The sequence below is a fragment of the Acinonyx jubatus genome, chromosome C1 (assembly GCF_027475565.1).
Source record: "Acinonyx jubatus isolate Ajub_Pintada_27869175 chromosome C1, VMU_Ajub_asm_v1.0, whole genome shotgun sequence".
NCBI classification, from domain to species: domain Eukaryota; kingdom Metazoa; phylum Chordata; class Mammalia; order Carnivora; family Felidae; genus Acinonyx; species Acinonyx jubatus.
The window spans coordinates 14,957,701-14,977,740 of NC_069381.1; the positions used below are offsets into that span (position 1 = coordinate 14,957,701).

Below are 20,040 nucleotides of genomic sequence, written 5' to 3' on the forward strand. Positions count from 1 at the left end.
TCAGGAGTAAGATCCAAGGGGAAGGGTTACAATTTAAACAGCGTGCTCGGGAGGACCTCCCAGACAAGGTAAGGCAAAGGCAGTGACCTGAAGGAAGTGGTAGAGAGAAGTAGGCAGAGATCTTGGGGAAGAGCTTTCCAGACAGAAGGGAGCAGTGAGTGCAAAGGTCCTGTGGCGGATGAGAGCCTGGACTGTTCCAGAAACGGCCAGGAAGCCAATGTGGCTGGAGTGGAGCAAGGAAGGGACAGAATGGGTGATGAGGAGATCAAGAGGGAACGGGTGGATCGTGGGGTCGTTGGAAGCTGCGCTGAGGGCTTTGGCTTTGACTCGGGTAAACGGGCCGCCGAGGGTTTGCGCAGGGCAATAAAAGGACTTGCGTTTGAACAGGACCTCCCAGGCTGCTGTGTGGGGATGCATGGAGGGGCATAAGGGCAGACTCCGGGATACCTGCCGGGGTGTGGGTGTGCTTTGCAGCAATTCGGGTAGGAGACGTTAGCGACTCAGGGGACAGCAGTGGACAGATTCTAGACATATCTTAAAGGTAGAAACCAGCTCTACTGCTGGATCGGATGCAGGTTGGAGCGAAAACGAGAAACCAAGGGCGACCCCAGGGTTTCTGGCTTGAACACTCGGAAGGGGAGTGTTGTCATCACCTGAGTGATGACACTAAACAGCTAGCTATTCAAGTCCAGAATTCAGAGGCCACTGTGTAGCAGTTGGTTGTGTTTTGGTTTTTTGTTTTTTTTACATATTCTGTACTTTGTGACGTTTGACGTCGTGGGGGACTTGCCAGCCAGGGAGAGACGGCCCCTCGCGGGGCCAGCTAATTCCTAGAGTCAACAACCTGCCAGTCGTTATTAGCCCACCTTTCACGTGCCAACCAAGCACCGCCAAGTCCACACCACACCCCCCTTCTATCTCGCAGTCCCAGCCGGGCTCCCCCTGCCCTAAACCCCTGAGGGCCAGGACTAGATGAGCAGGGACTGCCCCTGAGCCCCAACCCATGGGAATTATTCAATTTTTTATAATTTTTTAATGTTTATTTTTGAGAGACAAAGTGTGAGCTGAGGCGGGGCAGAGAGAGAGGGAGGCACAGAATCCGAAGCAGGCTCCGGGCTCTGAGCTGTCAGCACAGAGCCCGACGCGGGGCTCAAACTCATGAATGCAAGACCATGACCTGAGCTGAAGTTGGACACTTAACTGACTGAGCCACTGGGCGCCCCGGAATTATTCAAACCAGCCAGGCCTACGCGGTTGCTCCCGCCCCGCCTTCCCCACAGAAACGCCAGTGACGGCTCCAAATCCAGCTCTGCACTGGATCCCCTTGCTCCTCCCTGGCTCCTGACCAACACCAGTGCTTCCCCCTGTGGCCCCATGTGGTGTTCCCCGTCTCTCCATCATGAGTAACACCGACCTCTCCGAGCTCCCACTCAGTCCCCTTTATGAATTAAGACCTCAACACAAGTCCCATGGCCAAGTTGAAGGGCCACATGTGAGCCAGGGGCGCAGAGGTGGCATTTAAAGCCACCTTGGGAATGAGCATGGAGAGAGGTGACAATGGAGGACCGACCCTAGTGAGCCTGCAGGGGGAGGGGAGAGGGGAGCACTGACGAGCAGCAGTAGAGGGAGGAGGGGCACCAGTCACAGGGCATCCAGGAACCAGGGGTTTCAAGGAGGAGGGAGGGGAAGGGGCGTCTGGGTGACTCAGTTGGTTGAGCATCTGACTTCGGCTCAGGTCATATCTTGTGGTTCATGAGTTAGAGCCCCACAGTGGGCTCACTGCTCTCCGCGTACAGCCCGCTTAGGATTTTCTCTCTCCCCCTCCCTCTTTACCCCTCCTCCTCTCTCAAAAATAAAACAAACATTAAAAATAAAAAGGAGGAGGGAGGGGGTTGGCTAAGTGAGCTGACACCGGAGGCCTGCCCGAGGCAGGATCCCCCGACTGAACAACTAGGAGGGCAGGAGGACGACGAGGGCAGGCTCATTGTGTCAGGGCTCAGGGCCTGCCCACGCTAGGTGCAAGGACGAGCCACCGGGGCTGGGGAAAGACACAGGTGTTTCAAGTTTGGCTGAAGGCAGAAACAGGCCAGGAACCACAGGGCCGAGAGCCGCGGCTGATGGGAACTGCCGAGGCACAGGCCCACACACAGGAGGGTGCTCAGTGAGCTTTGAATGGATGGGTGGGGGGATGAGTGGAAGCACAGATAAAAAGAATGGATGACAGCATGGAATGAACCAGCGGGTGGGTGTATGGATGGTAGGATGGATGGGACAGGTAGACAGAATGCGTTGATGGATGGGCGGATTAAACGGATGGTTGCTGAGTAGATGGTTAAGTGGGTAGATGGATAAATAATGGAGTGGGGTGGGAGGGTGGGTAGGTAGATGAATGAGTAAATGGGTAGATGGATGGATGGATGGATGGATGAATCGATGAGTGGATGGGTAGATGGGTGGATGGATGAGTGGCTGGCTGGGTAGGTATATGGACGGATGGATGGTTAGATGGATGAGTGGATGGATGAGTGGATGAACGGGTATGTAGAATGGATGGACAGAAGGAAGGTGGGTGGGGAGATGATGAATGAACAGATGGACTCAGGCTCTTTCGTGCTCCCTTCCCCAAGGGATCCTCGGGTAAACAAAACCCTGGAGTTTGCAAGGACCCCGAAAGGCCTGTGCTGCAGGTACAGATTTCTACTTGCCAGATGACAGCCAAACACCTGGGTGTGAGAGCTGCAATCACAAGGTGCCTAAGTGGGAGAGGGGGTGGGACATGGGGGAGTGAGTCACCCGGCTGCTAAGCAGCACAGCATCACGATGCTGCCACAGAGACAGGCGGGAGACAGGTGGGATGGTGGATGTGCAGCCTGGAGGCGGGAGCAGGCAACAGAGCCTTCAGCTGACAGAACAGGCCAGACGGACCTCTTCCCGAGTCCGTCAGTGAGCAGACACCATCCGGCGGTCACACCAGGGCTCTCTCTAACTGTTCAAAAGCTATGTGGGGCACCTGGGTGGCTCAGTCGCTTGAACTTCCAACTTTGGCTCAGGTCATGATCTCGCGGTTCGTGGGTTCGAGCCCTGCATCGAGCTCTGTGCTGACAGCTCGGAGCCTGGAACCTGCTTTGGATTCTGTGTCTCCCTCTCTCTCTCTGCCCCTCCCCTGCTCACACTCTGTCTGTCTCTCTCCCTCAAAAATAAATAAACATTAAAAAAAATTTTTTTTCAAAAAGCTATGCTGGCAGGAAGTGGAGAGGAGATGGGGCCCTGCTTCTGCGTCTCTCAGATGGGAAGCCAGAGGCAGAAGACGAAGGGAGGGAGCCTTTCTCCTCAGTCCGGGCCCTTCCTGCCCCTCCTCCCCCAGCTGCGCACCTGACAGGTTGTCGGGGCTCATCTGCTGGGCCAGAATCGCCTTGAGCTTCTTGATCTCCTGCTGGTATTCGCGCAGGAGGGCATCCTTGGGGTCCTCATTGATGCGTGGCTTGTTCCTGATGTTCTTGGCCCGGTTGGCGTAGCGCAGCGTGCTGAGCGTCTCGTCGTAGTTGTTGTCTGCAGGTGACAGGCAGGCCACCATCAGTGTCTTCGTGTTGCCCCCCAGCGAGTCCTGCAGCAGCCGAGTCAGCTTCGAGTCCCGGTAGGGGATGTGTTTACAGCGCCCATCCACCAAGGCCGAGATGACGTTGCCCAGCGCCGACAGCGACAGGTTGATCTTGGTGGCCTCCTTGAGCCGCTCCCCCGTGGCACCCGTCTTGGACTGCCGCTCGCTGCCCGCCAGGTCCACCAGGTTCAGCTTGCCTGCCCGGAGGTGGTCCTTGCCCCGCTCGTCTGCAGACGGACCGGGCAGAGGGGGAGGGCACTTAGCCACCAGGCACTGAGCGCTCTCACCTGCCGAGGGTCTCACGTTAGCACATAGGAGTCCCATGAAAGAGGCACAATTACTGTCCCCATCTTCCAGATGAGGAAACTGAGGCTCAGAAAGGGCATTTAACTTGCCCTAGGTCACACTGCTGCTAAGCGGTGAATCCAAGATCAGAATACAGGGCTGCCTGACTTGGGGAGCAGGGGCTGGGAGGTCCAGACTATTCTCTGAGTGCAGCAAGGCTTCTTTCAGTGCTAATAGCTCCTCCAGATTTCCTGTGAAGCCAAAGGTGGGGGCAGGGGGCATGACTGGGCGAAAGGTGGGGGAACGTGATTGTATCTTTCAATGCAAAAGACATTGGCTTTGGGGGTTCTCGGACCTGGTTCCCAACCTACCCCTGCGTCCTCCTTGCTGTGTGACCTTGGCAGAGTCATGCACCTCTCTGATCCTTAATTTTCACATCAACAAAATGAGACTGACAACTCCTCACTGGGGCTGGTTGTTGGGAGGGGTTCATTCCTCCTGAGAACAAGCCCAATTCTGCAGTGACTGAGGCCGTGAGGGCAAGGCAGACCCAGGTGCTAAGGGTGACTGGAGTTGAGCCCTGGCTGGTAGCAGGGGCTTAGAGCACAGGTATTGAACGCACAGATCCTGGGGGTCCAATCTTGATTCTATCTCTTAGTAGCTATGAAACTTGGGGGAAATCGCTTGACTCAGTTTCCAATGAGATGGGAGGGGGAAGGCAGGCGGAGGGGCAGGGGCTTCCTCCTTAGTCTCCTGCTGGTTGAAACCAGAACTGGCCTAGATCTGTCCATGTGCACAGCAACCTGAAGTAAAGAAACAGAAAATCTGGCTGGTACCCAGTAGAGGCTTGGATATGTGAGGGGCTTGAAGTTTGAGGCTTTTTTTTTTTTTTTTTTTTTTTTTTAAAGCAGCAGCAGGAAGGAGGGACTTGGAACCGTGCTTTTGGAAAGCTCTTGGCTGGGGGCGCCTGGGCGGCTCAGTCGGTTAAGCATCTGACTCTTGATCTGGGCTCAGGTCATGATCTCTCGGTTCCTGAGATGGAGCCCCACATCAGGCTCTACGCTATCAGCCTCTCTGCCCCTCTCCTGCTTGTGCTCTTAAAAGAAAGAACGAACGAAAGAAAGAGAGAAAGAGAAAGCTCTTGGCAGAATGAACCAGAAGCCCTAAACAGGTTTATACCCTTTGCCCCAGGAGGTCTATGCCAGGATATACAATCCAAGGAAATGACTCTAAATGCGGAAAAGGCTCTGTGCACAAAGACGTTCATTGTGGCATTATTTACAGCACCACAAAACTAGAAACAACTTTACCACCCTGTAAGGATTTGGTTAGACAGGACCATTACTGATGCACTGTCCCTCAGGAGGGACCCATGGTCACAAAGACATGGCAGTAATGATGCTCAGTGAGGCACGGGGAATGAAATGCAGAGGAGAAACTATTTACAGTATAAGATTTCGATTGTGTTTATAATTTTCATAGGGGAAAAAAAGGACCAAAAAAACCCAATATGCTCAAATCTAATAGGCAGTTGGGTTTCTGGGTAATTTTCCCCACCTTTCTCTAATCTCTAAGTTATCTTGATTGAACTTATTTTATAATGGAAATGATAAGCACCTTTTAAATTCGTTCAAAAGCCTGTTTCCAGAGAAAGCCTGCTTCCAGGCAGCCTGCCTCATCCTTCAAAACCTCCTGCAGAGCCCAAGAGGCACTCACTCTGTCCTCCCCTGTCCTAGTCCCACTTGTCCCCCTCATCACATGAGGCTGTGACCTCACTGACCCCACCCTCCCCATATCAGCACCCCGGGGAGACTCAGACCCAGAAAACACAAGCAAGTTGACCCCGAGCCAGGTCACCACACAGTCTGGGTGATGTGGTAGGAGGTACCCTGGCTTTGACCTTGGGTCAGGGATCTCTCCAGAATTGTGTTCCCAGTTGGGCCTAGGCTCCATCCTGCTGCAGTGCTCTCCAGAGTTCTATTCATGATGAACCTCAGACATGGAGGCAGCTGCAGTGCCAATGGGAAAAACCCAGATGTCAGAGAGAACGAGGTTCAAATCCCAGCTGTACTGCTTACTGGTTGCAGAACTCTGCACAAGCAACCCACTGCACCTCTCGGAGCCTCAGTTTTCTCATCTGTACAATGGGAATTAAATTGCCTGTGTCTAGGACTGTTGTGGGGTTTACACAGAAGGAAGTGTGTGAAGTCAGCAGCTATGGGAGGCCAGAAACAAAGAGGAGTTTCTTCCCTTCCCCTTCCCTTCCCCAGGGACCCTTCCAGAAAGAAGGAAGAGGGAGATGACTGAAGAGTGGAGAGCACTGTCTAGAAGGAGGACAACCCGAAAGGTCCAGGTGGTACATTCTGGAGACAGAGCCCTGGGATCGATGCCCAGCTCTGACACTTTCTAGTCGTGGGGTCTCGGCTTCCTCATCTGTAAGAGGGGACGACGTTGGTATCCACCTCCTGGGGTTGTAAGGAGTAAATGAGCTAATGCACATAAACCCCGCAGCCCATGGTAAGTGCTCACTGTGAATGAGCTCCTAGTATTACTGTTATTGTTGTCCATGCTGTTTTTTCCTGGCAATATGGGCCCGAACGTGGGAGGGGCCACTTGGGTTTGCCCCGAGGCAGTTCGAGAGTCTTCTCCCAGTTTCAGATGGGGCCCCCCCCAGGGTGCCCACCTGGCCCCGCATACCCACAGCATAGATCTCGATGCTGACGGTGAAAATGGAGTGGGAGCGCGAGGAGTCCTTGTTCATCAGCGTGTAGCCCACCGAGCGGTTCTTCCAGCCCGCCTCCATGATGCGCTCACACTGGGCCATGTTGTGCACCGTGTGCATGGAGAGCCCCTTCACGTACACCCCCTTCTCCGGGTGCTCCTTCAGCTGTGGGGCAAAGGGACGGGTCAGAGCCGGGCGAGACCGGGGAGCCCCAAGGAATCCAGGGAAGGGCCCAGTTCGGGCCACCTCTGCCCTCCTGCGGTGCCGGTTGGCGCCTCAAATTCCCTGCAACGGGCAGGGGCTTTGCTCCAGGTGGAACCAGCCTCAGACTCACCCCACCTCTTACCTGTTGTGGGACCTTGGGCCAGTCACTTAACCTCTCTAGGCCTCAGTTTCCACATCTGTAAAATGGGTATGAGAGGCCCATCTTTCAGGGTTGTGGCGAGGTTTCAGTCAAATAAGGCCCAAACAACGTTTGGCGCAGTGCCCGGCACATGGCAAGTGCTCCGTAAATACCAGCAGCCGGCCTCACTGCTGCTTTAGTGCTATTATTATGAAGGAGGTTTCCAGACTGGGAGCTTCAGCTCCCAGGGACTGACCCTGTCATCACCCAAGGGCTCTGAAATCTTCTCTTGTGCCCTGTCAACACGTCTTCTGATCGCCTCTCTGCTGTGGCTCCGAGGACACGGGAACGTTTCCAGACCTTGGATCATGGCCGGGGAGGGGCCGTTTGCTGCCAAGAACTCCCACTGGCCCATGGCTCAAGCGGGCCCCCAGCCCTCAGCGTGATGGCAGGGAGTAAATTAATTTATCTGATTGCTCCCTGCTTCCTCTCCAGGCAGCCAAGTTATTCTGTTGCTGACACAGAGCTGTGAGATGAAACATTTGTCAAGTGTGAGGAAATAAAACTAGTCTGGCAAAGAGCAGAGTCATCTGTCTGCTGGTCTGAGCCACGGAGGCTCAGGTGCTGGGCTCCAGCTTCACGGTCCCCGGGGTGGGCGGTCAGGCCCCTGCTGCGTGGGGGCTTGGGGGCACACAGGCCTGCCCTATCTGCTTACGTGTGGAGAAACAGCCAGACCCAGAATGAAGGACCGGGCTTCACGGATCGGAAACACAACTGAGGCACAGAATTGTTAAGTGATTTGTTGAAGATCACACAGCTGTTAGCGCCAGGGCAGTAGTGGGGTCACAGGCAAAAGAAGATTCTAGAGGCAGTCTATGGAGAGAGGCTGCAGCGTCCTGCGGTAACTGAAGCTTGAAATGATGACCTTGACCTAGAGGCTGGGGGTGAGGACGGAGCACCAAGGACAGAAGCAGGAGACCCTGCGGAGGGTGGCTTGAAGCCGGCCAGAACTGCCGCCCCAGCGTCTCACAGTACCGTCGCAAGGACACACGGGCATGGACGGCCACCTGCTCCCAGGACCCCGAAGCTGCCTGCACACGGCAGGCCCGCTGGCCGAGTGGCCGCTCCTGGCCCCCGGGAGAAGCAGCCTGCTCCTTGGTCGGGCAGACCTGGGGTAGAGACCTGACCCTGCTACTGGCTGGCTGGAGAAGTCAATTCGCCTCTCTCTGCCTCCGTTTCCTCATCTGCCAAATGATACCGAATCCTACTTCTGCAAGACCTTTATGAGGACTCGGAAAAGGATGGAGGTGGGTCTGTGGAGGGGAGCCCGCCAGCACAGCACCAGGAGGGTGGGGGCGGGTGGGGGCGGTCTCCCAGGAGCAGGTAAGAGGAGTGGGGGGGGGGGGGTGGGGGATGGGTGCAGGGGTGGGGCAAGCCCTCGTGTCAAGGTGCCGCGGCCCTATTTTCAGGCCCTGGAAAGCTTGCTCCCCCACCTCGAGATCCCCCACAGTCTTGCCTCCCCTCGGCCTCAGCCCTGCTCTTCCAGGGAGGCTCTGAGTGCCCGGGGAACTACTCCTCCCTGCCACACCGCCCTGAGCCTGGTCACCATGGCAACGGCTGGGATACCACCAGCACGGAGGAGGGGCTCCTGAGACTGCTCCCCAGTGCACTGAGAGGCGCTGAGGCCTCACTCCCCTGCCTAGTATGGGCAGTGGGGGTCGGGACGGAGGGAGAGAAACTGCTCCCCCAAATCCCTCCTCGCCCTGGCTGATCTAACCTCTAATTACCAAAACTCTCAGGCCCTGGGGCTCAGAGCTTGTGCTGTGGGGCCTGGCCTCCTGGAATCAAAAGCAGTCTCACCCTTTCCTGACTTGTGTGCCCAGGGGCTGGTCTTACTAGGTATGTGGAACCTCAGTTTCCTCCTCTGCAACAAAGGATCAGGACAGCACAGCTCTCCTCCTAAGGCTGTTCTGAGGTTGACAGGAGCACCTTCAGCACCTTCTCCAGGAGGCGGCGACTCCACACCCCCCAGTGCCCCTGTGGGGAGCGTCTCAGAGTGCAGCTGTCACTGGCGGCCCCTGCCCCCCACCCCGGGCAGCCTGACTCACCAAGCCTGAGGCGTGGGGCCCAGATGGGGCAAGAGCATGGCTGCCAGCCCTCAGGGACTGGGTAACCGAGGCCATTGTAGGGTCTGCAGTGTTGGAGGAGGGGAGGAGGGCCCCCTGGTGTCCCAGCGCAGGTTGGCAGGGGACCCTGATCCCCAGGTTGGCCTTTTGACTCTGACACATGGGAGCGATGCCCTGTGCCTCCCTCCTCTCCCCATTCCCCTGTCGGGGGCTGAGCTGTGACTCAGGCGCTCCAGCTCCAGGATAGAGAAGACAGTAGAAAGACTCCAGGTGGGCGGCTGGAGGTTCCGGCATAGAAAGGCCAAGCACCGCTGTGTTGGTCAGGAGCTGAGAAGGAGGGGCCAGGCCAGGTCCCAGTCAGGATGGGGACTGGAAGGAAGGGAGGTCACACCCCTGTGGACCCGCTGTAGCATGTGGCCTGGCAGCTGGCACCAGGAGGTTTTCCCGTCTTCGCTGAATGAATGAATCACTCGGTGGATGTGCCTCCCTTGACTAGAACTCCACTACTGGCTTCTTACTGCCCTAGAGGTTTTCCAGATTGCTGACCCCCCAAAATACTCGGGGAAAGCCCCTCACAAGTTCTGGTACCAATGCCGTTACTAGTGATTAGCTGTGTGGCCTTGGTCAAGTCCCTTCCCCTCCCTGGGACGCACTGTCCTCATCTGTACCAGGAAAGGCCTGACTAGAAGCTCTCTATGGGTCTTCCCAGATCAAACTTTTAAGGATTTTTCCACCATACGGCTGGGACAAACAAATTTTTCAAGACTGCTACTCTCTGATGTCTGACTTGTTCACTTGGATCACAGAGTGGTCGCTGGTCAGAAGGGAACTCACAACCTCCCCCCACCCCAGATGAGCCCAGGGCAAGTGGGGGGCGGTCAGGGGGCAAGCAGGAGGCCGAAGTTGAATGGGGAAACAGCCCGGCCCCCACATGGGGAAGGGGTGGGGGGAACCAGGTGATTCTGACGTCCTGTCCGATCTAGAGGTCACGTGGGGCAGGAGGGCTGTGGGAGACATCGCAGCACCTGGTTCTGCCTCTCCCACCCCTACCCCCGTCCCGTAGCTGTCCAGGCGCATGCCCTGGGAAGACTTCAGCACTTTGTCACCCAAAAGGTCCAACCCTGACTCTGGCTTCCTAGCCTCAGGCAAATCACCTTGTCTCCCTCAGACTGGTTTTACCCATAAATGGAATCTCCCCGGCAACCTAGGCTCTCTCAGCCGGGGCATTCTGACACTGAAGGAGGTGAGCTCACTCCCAATGCAGGTCGTGGGCCCCCTGGGATGTCCACTGGTTGCCTGGTCAGATAAGGGGCAGCCAGGAGCATTCTGGCCACAGAACTGGCTCAGCCTCCCCCAGTGGGCCTCTCCTCCTTGGACCTGACCTGCCTACCCAGCATTTAAAGAGCCCCAGATAGGACACACGACCAAGGCCTCAGACCAAGGCCTAGATCTGGGCCTAGACCTGGGTCCAGCCTTGTCACCAACTGGCTGTTCAGTCCTGGTAGGTCACCTGACCTCGCTGAGCTCCCCAAAGGGTCAGCCAAGTTCTGCCATTCTTTATAGACCTCCTCTCAAAGCATCTAATGCTGCTGCACCTTGCTGGGAAATGATGCTCTTTCCTTCTGACTCCAGCCTTCTAGAAGAGGGGGAAAGCCACAAAACGTGTGTGATTCTCAGTGACCAACTGAGCCAGCCCCGGGTTCTTCTGTTGCGGGTGGTCCTTGACTCCTTAGAGGGCTCCCCTTTGCAGAGCCCCGGGTCGCATTTCCTGGAATCCCGATGGCATGAAAGCACTCACCCGTTGACGGCCTTCCGTGCTCCTGCGCCCTGTGAGCAGCTTGTCCTCACCACCCTCTTCAATCCCCACAACTACTTTATAAGGTCATGTCTCGGGTCCTGGGGTGCCCCCACACCAGAACCCTCTCGAAAGGGAACAGAGTCCCAGAATCTCAGGCCACCAACAGCCGTGAAATGGGATGTTTGAGATTCAGGACCTTGAAGTCAGACAGACCTAGGTTCAGATCCAGCTTGGGCCACAAACTTGGGAAAGCTAACTAAGCTAAGCGTCCCTTCCCACACTGGCAGATTGGGGATAATAACAGCTAGCTGACAAGATGACTGTGACTATTACATAAGATCACGTGCACAAAGCAGTCAGTGAACAGTGCTCAATAAATGATGATCATTATGTTGGGTTTTTTAGCTTGAAGGGCACTTACAGATTTTCACAGTAATTTTTTCAGAAGTGGAACTCAGTTTTCCAAATGAAATCTATCACAAAGACTTCATCTATTTCACCAGACACAGGTGGGATTCTCCCAGGTGAGGTGCAGCCCCCGCCATGTGTGGTCGGGGGTAGGCCCATTAGCCACTCCCCTACAACATGGATTCAGAGATTCCTCCAAAATTCAAGTCCAAAAGTCCCTGCTCTAGTCCGAACCGGCGCCTGTGCCCTCAGAACACCTCCCCTGTATTTCTGAGGGAGCACGGCCTGACGCCAGCCTCCCCCCTCCACCAGCCCCTCCCCGCCCAAGCCGCATCTGCACCCACCTCCAGTTTCTGCTTGCTCTCGGCCCCCAGCAGGTCACGGACATCTTCATTGTAGATCTCCAGGTAGGAGGCCCGGACCAGGAACTTGGTATTCTCTGCACACTGCGGGGAGTGGACAGGGACAGCAAAGATGCCTGATCACTTGCTGCCAGCCCTGCCCCTGCAACCTAAGCCCTCTGCAGCCAGGACATCTCGAAAGCACCTCGTGGCAGGAGAGGCGATGTCAAGGGGAGGGGAGCCCCCTACCCTGCCTGGCAGGGCCACAGGTCAGGACCAAGCACTGGCCACGGTCTGATCCCTCTACAGCCAACTAGGGGTGCAGTCCCTGCTCTGCCATTTCCCAGATGCAGGAATCTCTGCTCACAGCCATGAGAGGCCACCAGGGCAATTCTTCCCTGCAGCCTGGACACTGGGATAAGCGGTCTTGGCCCAGCACATAGGGGCTACACGTCTGGGCTTCCCTATCTCGACGATGGGATGATAGTGATCTCCTGGGCCAGGGTGGGGGTTCCCTGAGATAATTATGCAAAGGGCTTTGCACAAGGCTTGGTCGGTAGCAACTGCCGAATAAAAAGGGAGGCTCTGATGGTTACAACGGCTTCTCGGACGAGTGCTCTGGATCAAATGATACATTACGATCCAGAAATGGCAGGAGGAAACCACGGCCCTGGCACGTAGAATTTTCTCAGCGTGAAGTTCTTCTCCCATCCCCTTTCCAGAAACCACAGCCTGCCTCCGCCTACCTGTGTCGAGTCCCGGCAGGCTCTGAAGTCCTCCCGGTCCATTCACGGTAATGTCTCAAGAGCCCCCAGACCTGCCCCTTCCCTCCAGGAGGCCCATACCTGGACGCTCTCAAAAATGTGCTCGAAGGCCCTGGGGATGATGCCTCTCTGCGAGGATGGGTCCGGCAGGCCCTGCATGGTGAAGGACTTCCCGCTGCCCGTCTGGCCATAGGCGAAGATGGTGCCATTGTAGCCCTCAGTGACACCCTGCGTGGGAGAACCAAAGCCCGGTGCTCAGCCGGCCGAGCCCAGCTGGACTCGGCCGTCTCCTAACTCACAGACTCAGGGCCCCTCCCAGGATGGCACTGGGCTGGCCGTGCGGTACAGAGATAAGTAAGTCACAGTTCTGTCCTCTAGGGGTCCACCTCCTGGTGGGGGACACTGTCGGTGTGTGGAGTTAAGGGCTTGTGCGATGGAGCCTGGCCTCTCTTTCAGGGGTTCAAATCTGGCCTCACCCTTTTCCTGACTGTGCCGGGGGAGCTGGTCTTACCCAGGCAAACTGAGCCTCAGGTCCCCCCTCAGGATCAGAACAGCACCTCCTTCTAAGCCTGTAGTGAGGTTCACACGCGAACTATTTCCTGCACTGGCACACGGAGGGCTCGCGTACAGGGGCGCTCACTGAATGTCTGCCTGAAACGTGGCAGAGACGGACCTGTACAAGCGACCCTCACACCAGGCAAGCGGAGGAAGAGGAAGGCATTCCAGGCTGAGGGGGTGCGGAGAGGTCAGAGTCTGAGAGCAGGTGGAGCTGGGGCGAGGGGGACGGAAGAAAGGAAGCAAAGCGGCGGCAACCCTGAAATCGGTCTTCACTCACTGACGCGTCTGTTCATTCCACGGCGCTCCGGCTGGGGACACGGCGGCGGTGATCAAGGCGGAACCCCAGTCCCTGCCCTCACAGAGCTCATGAGGTCACCGATTCTAGAACTCAGCACGGGGCAGGGGAATTCTGTGTCAGAACGTGGGCCCAGAGAGCTGCTCCCAGGCCCCAAGGGCCCACCTGGCATCCACACCCAGTGACCCGCAAAGACCCATCCTGTGGGCCAACGTGGGGCTCGGGATCCCCAGGGACTGCTGCTGAAGGAACCAGAAATCATGATTCACAGCTTCTCTGACGGCCAGGCCTCATTCTTCTGGGCGGAACCGGATGAGCCCCTTTCGTCTGTCCAAGGAAACCCTGACCACTGTGTGGGATCCTGCACCTCCGCAGAGCTCCAGGGGGCTGCACACAGGGACCAGCCCCCTGTGGTGGGGGAGAGGCAATGGCAGACCCACCGCCCGGCCAGGAGCCACCGCTGGGCTCCTCAGAGCTGGGGACACATGCAGGGTCCACATGGTGCGGGGCCCAGAGTATCAGCGTCACCCAAGCCCGGGGAAGATATTCTACACAAAAACATATATCGCTTCGCTGTCCAGAAGGGTGGCCACCAGCCGCACTAGCAATGGGCCCAGTGCGACTGAGGAACTGAATTTATTTGATTTGATTTCAGTTAATTTACATTTCACAGAAGCAATATAAAATATTTTTCCATTAAACAGAACCTTATTTTTTGTTCCATTTCGTTTGAACTGTTGACACTTTAGCATCCGCAACATGATACGAAGTAAGACACACATCTGATTTCAAAGACTTGGCATGACGGAAGAATGTCAACTATCTCTCACTGATATCAAAGAATGACCACACGTTACCAGTATGTTTTCTTGAAGTAATGTTCCGGATATACTGGGTTCAATAAAAATCTCTTATTAAAACTAGCTTCATTTGTTTCCTTTCACTTTTTACTTTTACTTATTTTTTTATTTTGAGAGAGACAGAGAGCGAGCGAGTGCACAAGCTTGAGCAGAGGAGGGGCAGAGAGACAGGGAGAGAGAGTCCCAAGCAGGCTCCACACTCAACGCAGAGCCTGCCACAGGGCTCGTTCCCGCGACCCTGGGATCATGACTTGAGCCGAAATCAAGAGTCGGACGCCTAACCGACTGCGCCACCCAGGCGCCCCTAGTAGCCACATTTTAAAAAGTAAAAGAAGGGGCGCCTGGGTGGCGCAGTCGGTTAAGCGGCCGACTTCGGCTCAGGTCACGATCTCACGGTCCGTGGGTTCGAGCCCCGCGTCCGGCTCTGGGCTGACGGCTCAGAGCCTGGAGCCTGTTTCCGATTCTGTGTCTCCCTCTCTCTCTGCCCCTCCCCCGTTCATGCTCTGTCTCTCTCTGTCCCAAAAATAAATAAATGTTGTTAAAAAAAAATGTGGCTACTGGAAAACTCAAATGATGTATGTGGCCCACATTATGTGTGTTTTAGAAATCATTGCTCAAGAGTGCTGTCCAATGTGGGGGCCATTAGCCACTGAGTTAGTTAAATTTAACTGGACTTTAAACAAAAGTAAAATTCAGTTTCCTCAGTAGCAGTAGCCTCATTTCAAGTGCTTACTTGCCACATACGGCCAGCGGTACCTACTTGGACAGCCTGGAAACAGAATATTTCCACCACTGCAGGAGGTCTATAGAACAGCACTGTTCTGGAGCGAAGTAGAAAACAATTTCAGGGGCGCCTGGGTGGCTCAGTCAGTTAAGTGTCCGACTTCAGCTCAGGTCACGATCTCACGGTTCGCGGTTTGTGGGTTTGAGCCCCGTGTCGGCCCTGTGCTGACAGCTCAAAGCCTGGAGGCTGCTTCGGATTCCGTGTCTCCCTCTCTCTCTGCCCCTCCCTGGCTTGCGCTCTGTCTCTCTCAAAGATAAACAATAAAAGAATTAAAAGAAAACAATTTTACATACATTTTTAAGGCAAAACATAAGATTTCAAAAAGGTTTCACCCATCTAGGGTTACCTCCAGATCCACAAGGGATGGGCTTGCACTGAGAACGGGTCCTGCATGTCGGCCGCTCTGTCCTTCCACCCAGGCTTCTGCACGTCACCCTGTTCTGCTACTTACAAGTTGACTCTCAGGAAACCCACTGCTAACTGACTCCTTCTCACTTGCTCACATGCTCAACAAGAATCCCTATGAAACTGCATTACAGGCTGGATGCGCTAAGTATTTTTCCTACGTCACATTAAACACAGAACTGTTGCAATTGAAATAAAAAAAAGTCTGTCCTAAGTTGCCTCATGTTCCCCTTCCACCCCTTCCCCAAAACACTGCTGAATGTCCCATCGAGGGACTGAATGCTATGGCTTTTACTGTATTGACGTCTGGGCGTGGTAGAAGCCGTGGTACCTGGCCTGTGGGTGGGTTGGGGGCGGCTCATTAGAGGTGACTCAAAGGCCATGGGTGTTAAGTGGGAAGAAGGGGCAGATGGCAAAGCCACCGGCTGGGAAAGAGCCCACAGACCAGGCAGCGGGCCAGACACACGTGGAGGGGAGTAGCTCCGGCGAGAATGTGAATGGGCAGAAGGGGTGGGTCTGGGGTGGACAGCACCCAGGAGAGCCAAAGAGGTCACCCAGTGACAGAGAAGATCAGGAATAGGGACTAGATTTAAGTGCAGGAGAAGCAGGAAAGAAGAGAACAGGAAGGCTGTGCAATAGGACCCAAAGGCCAGGGCCTGGGCAGGAGGCCCCGTGGAGGTAACAGAAGCCCTGAGAGAGCTCGGGACCTGGGTCAGAGCCCCGCGGGGCACACAGTACACAGCCCCTAATGGTGCAGTGCTCCCGGCTCAGAGCCCCCTGAGCTGGGCTTTGCCTCTGCTGTGCCCACTGCTCATTTAATGGAAGGCAGCAAAATGCAGCACGGGGACCAGGTACCGTGTGGGTATCAAAACAGCCCCTTGGGGAGCCTGGGTGGTCCAGTAGGTTAAGCATCTGACTCTTGATCTTGGCTCAGGTCACGATCTCACAGTTCATGAGATCAAGCTCTGAGTTAGGCTCCAAGTTGACAGAGTGGAGCCTGCTTGGGATTCTCTCCCTCTCTCTCTCTGCCTCTCCCCCCATACTCGTTCTCTCTCTCAAAATAAATTTTAAAAACTTAAAAAAAAAAAACTCATTCTGTGATACTCCCAGCCTCAGTTTCCCCACCAGGAATGAGGACACCAGCTCCACATGCATCCAGAGTCTTGTGAGAATCAAATGCTGGGCTCCACCTGGAAGGCCCTTTCCACCACCTTCTTGCCTGACCTACTCTTCTCATCCTTCAGGTCTCAATTTAGATCTCACCACTTCCAGGAAGCCCTCCCAACCTTCCCCCTCCTTTCCCATGCCCTCCAAGCCCAGGTTCTCTATGTTGCCAAAGTCCCCCAGGCTTCTCCTCCCACTCATCCCCTTGGACCGTAGCTATTAGCTTAGCTGTTCCTTTCCCTGACCGTGGCCTCACTGAGGGCAGAGCCCAGGTCTTCTTTAGGGCTATGCTCCCCAAACCAAGGATGAGCCTGGCATGGAGATGCTATTTGCCAGCTGAATGGATGGATGAATGAAAATGAATGTATGTCGTGTTGAGCCTGAAGCTCTGCGTGATGTCCAGAGGCAGGTCCTGGCAGAGAATCCCAAGTAGTGGGGGAACTCAGGACAGTAGGGAGAGCTACAGGAGAAATCTGATAGAGCCACTGTGTCCTTAGCATCCCTCACTCCAGGCTGGGGCTTCCTGGGGACCCTGACAAGAGGGGCTTCCTCAGGGGATTACTTCCAAGATGAGGCAGGGACCCATGAGCAAGGCCAAGAAGGACTCAATCTTGGACTCCTCAGATCTCTAAGGGGCCAATCTTGGACAAGGGAGCAGAGGTGGTAGTGGGCCTCAGGAACGGAGCCAGGGCAGGTGGCTGAAAGCTTCAGGGAAGCTGGCTCTGGCTCACCGTGCAGAATGGTCTTCTAGGAGCCAAGTGGCAAAGGGGAAAGGGGCTGTTTGGGGAAGAGTGAGCTCTTGCCACTGGCTGGTCATTCAGGGGCCCAGTGGGGAGGTGGGGTGGACCAGACAACCCCTCAGGTCCCTTCTAGCCTGGGAGTACAGGACAGCAGGACAGCCTGGCCATCCCAGAGTTTGGGAACGCAACCTGGGGAGAGCTGCCCTCGTCCCCCGGGGCATCACCTCCATCAGGCCCTGACCACCGGGGAGTTCTTCAACCCTGCCAAGGGCTTTGACTGAGCCTTCACAGAAGAGATGGGGCCACCAAAGGAGGTGCTCTGGAGGATGGTGCCTGGCCTGCCAGTGAAAGCAAAAAGGGTCCTAAAATGCATTTGGGAAACGCTGGGTTCAGTAAGTCAAACCAGTTCCTTTGCTGCAAGACTCCCCAGAGCTCAGGTGTCATAATGTGCCTTGTGAAGCTTCACACCAGGGAGGCCGGACGCAGCATTTCCCAAACTTCCATTTTTCGTGGGACAATCCGTGACATCTCACTTAAACTAGTGATCCGCTGAGCAGTGAACAGGTGGGGAGGCGTTGGTAGAAAGGAAGAGCCCTTGGCCAGAAGGCATGAGGCAGAGTTTCAGCCACTCCTCTGCTAGAAACCAACCCTGGGAGCCTGGGCAAGTTTCCCTCCCCTGGGCCTCAGTCTCCCCATGTCCCAAATGTGCCAGCTACCTAGTGTGAGTGCTCTGGAAAGCAAAAGCCCTATTAAGGGTCACAAACTGTTGCTGGAGAAAATGGTCGGACCAAAGGTAATGGGGTTCCATTCCTCCAAGACTAAGGCAGGAGGGAAGCGGCGGTCTCCCCGCCCCCCCCGCAGGCTTGACTCAGGGAGGATGACAGGGGATTCTGAATGCTGAGGGGAGGAAGCAGAGGCCATGGCCTGGGAGCAGGAGGAGGTGGCAGCGGCTAGAGCATTGAGAGAAGGCCTCAAGTTCTCAGATGACGGTGGAGGGCTGGGGGGTGGAGGGTCTTGGGGACTGGAGCTCTTGTGGGCAGGGGCCTGGAAGGGGTGGAGGTGAGGACGAGCTTTGGCGTTGCAGACGGTGGAGACCCGGGCGTGGGGGCTGGAGGTGGGTCCCAGCCGTGTCCTGCCTAGACAAAAGACTTCAGCCCAACCTGTTGGTGCCCACCCACGCTCCTCCGGAAGCTAGTTCCCGCCCAGCTCTGGGTACAGTGCCATCCGCTCAGGACCCCTGGGGCGGCCCCCAGCCCTGCCTGGCCGGTCCTCGGAGGCGGCCTCCCGGGCGCCCTCACCTCCACCAGCGGGTAGGCGATCTCGTTGTAGATCTGCTCGGTGAAGTGGTCCATGTGGTAGGCGCCGTCGAAGGTGAACTGCTTGGGGGGCTCGTCGGCAGCGCCCGGGTTCTGGATGAAGCACTGGCCGCGCGCGGAGTCCACCGTCACCACGGGCTGGCAGTTCAGCTCCCGCTCCCGCTGATTCATGGGGCGGCAGCGCACCACCACCTTCACCGACTCCGAGGCCATGGCGCTGCGGCTGGGCGCCCCCCGGCGCGGCGCGACGTGGGCCGCACGGCTGGGACGCTCGACGGCCCGGGCCGGGGGGGCGGGGCCAGCGCCGCTCGCGGGGGCGGGGCCTCGCGGCAGGGGCGGGGCCGCGGCGGGGGGCCGGGACTCCTCGGGGGGCAGCCTGAGAGAAGGAGGGGCGCGGTGCGGGGGTCGCAGGACCGGAGCCGGGCCGCCGCCTCCTCCCGCGCCAGGGTTCGTCCGTCCCTGAGGCCCGGCCCGGGGAGAGGGAAGTGGGGGATCCGCGCTGCAGGCGCCGCCACAGGACCCGAGCCCCGGAGCCGCCCCGGCCGCCCGCTGGCACGCGCTCCGCCGCGGCGTTCGCGGTTGCCGGGCAACACCCGTGGCGTCACAGCCGCGGGCTCCCGAGACATCCCCGCGTTCGCGGCGCCTCGTTGCAGGAGCGTCTCCTAGCTGCAGGCGGGTCCGGGCGGCCCGCTTTGCTGGAGCGTCTGCCCGCTTCTTACCAGGGCTTCAAGTCCGCTCTCTCCTCTGATCCCCACCGCCCAGTTCAGAGAGGTTAAGCAACTTGTCCGAGGTTGCCCAGCTAGGGCAAGGAGGCCAGGCTTGACTCCGCCTCGAGAGAGATACAGGAGGCGGGGCCTTATGCGGGGGCTAGAGACCTACTGAGAAAGGGGACAAGGACCTTGCGGCCTTCTATCCACATCCCTCTACTGACTCAGGAGAGGGCCGCCCAAAGCCTGTTACGGCCTCCGACAGAGCAAAGCTTCCTTCTAATGCTGCCCTAGTTTTTTCTAAGACCCAGCTTAAAAACACAAAAAAAGGGGCGCCTGGGTGTCTCAGTCCGTTGAGCACTGGACTTCGGCTCTGGTCATGATCTCAGGGTTGGGGAATTCAAGCCCCGCGTCAGACTCTGTGCTGACAGCTCAGAGCCTGGAGCCTGCTTCGCATTCTGTGTCTCCCTCTCTCTCTGCCCCTAACCCACTCGCACTCTCTCAAAAATAAGCATAAAAAAGTATTTTTAAAAACACACAAAACAAAACCATTTTTGAGAGACAAAATCTTTTGGCTGGAGAGGGTGCCAGGACCATATCCGCTGGCTCTGTACAAGTCCCTCCAGCCAGAATAACGGGCTGTCATTTTTCTGTGGGATATACCCACTGAAGGTTTTAACTGGAGACATGATTTGAATAAAGCTACCTACCCTATCCCTTCAGGACACCCTGAGCGACTCCCCCCGCCCCACCCCACCCCTGCTGGGAAGGACAAGATCTCTGTCTGGTTCACCATTCAGCACCAGCTGAAGGTATGGTTGGCAAA

The 20,040-nt window shown here is 56.5% G+C and overlaps 1 protein-coding gene across 8 annotated transcripts in view; it reads right to left on the minus strand.

Moving 5' to 3' along the window:
- KIF17 (kinesin family member 17) overlaps nt 1–18,769 on the minus strand; it is a 46,898-nt gene extending 28,129 nt beyond the window's left edge. For 4 of the 8 annotated variants that reach the window (XM_053208316.1, XM_053208313.1, XM_053208310.1 and 1 more), the window contains exons 1-5: nt 18,490–18,768; nt 12,467–12,613; nt 11,625–11,726; nt 6,581–6,770; nt 3,373–3,885 (exon numbers count right to left, since the gene is read on the minus strand). In XM_053208316.1, coding sequence (XP_053064291.1) covers nt 3,373–3,885; nt 6,581–6,770; nt 11,625–11,726; nt 12,467–12,613; nt 18,490–18,720 — 1,183 coding nt within the window. In that variant the 5' untranslated portion in view covers nt 18,721–18,768. Of the gene's footprint in view, nt 1–3,372; nt 3,886–6,580; nt 6,771–11,624; nt 11,727–12,466; nt 12,614–13,058; nt 13,419–18,489 lie in introns of those variants that run through there. The other 4 variants (XR_008292684.1, XM_053208321.1, XM_027060204.2 and 1 more) reach the window with 4 other exon arrangements.
- Nucleotides 18,770–20,040: the final 1,271 nt, after the last annotated feature.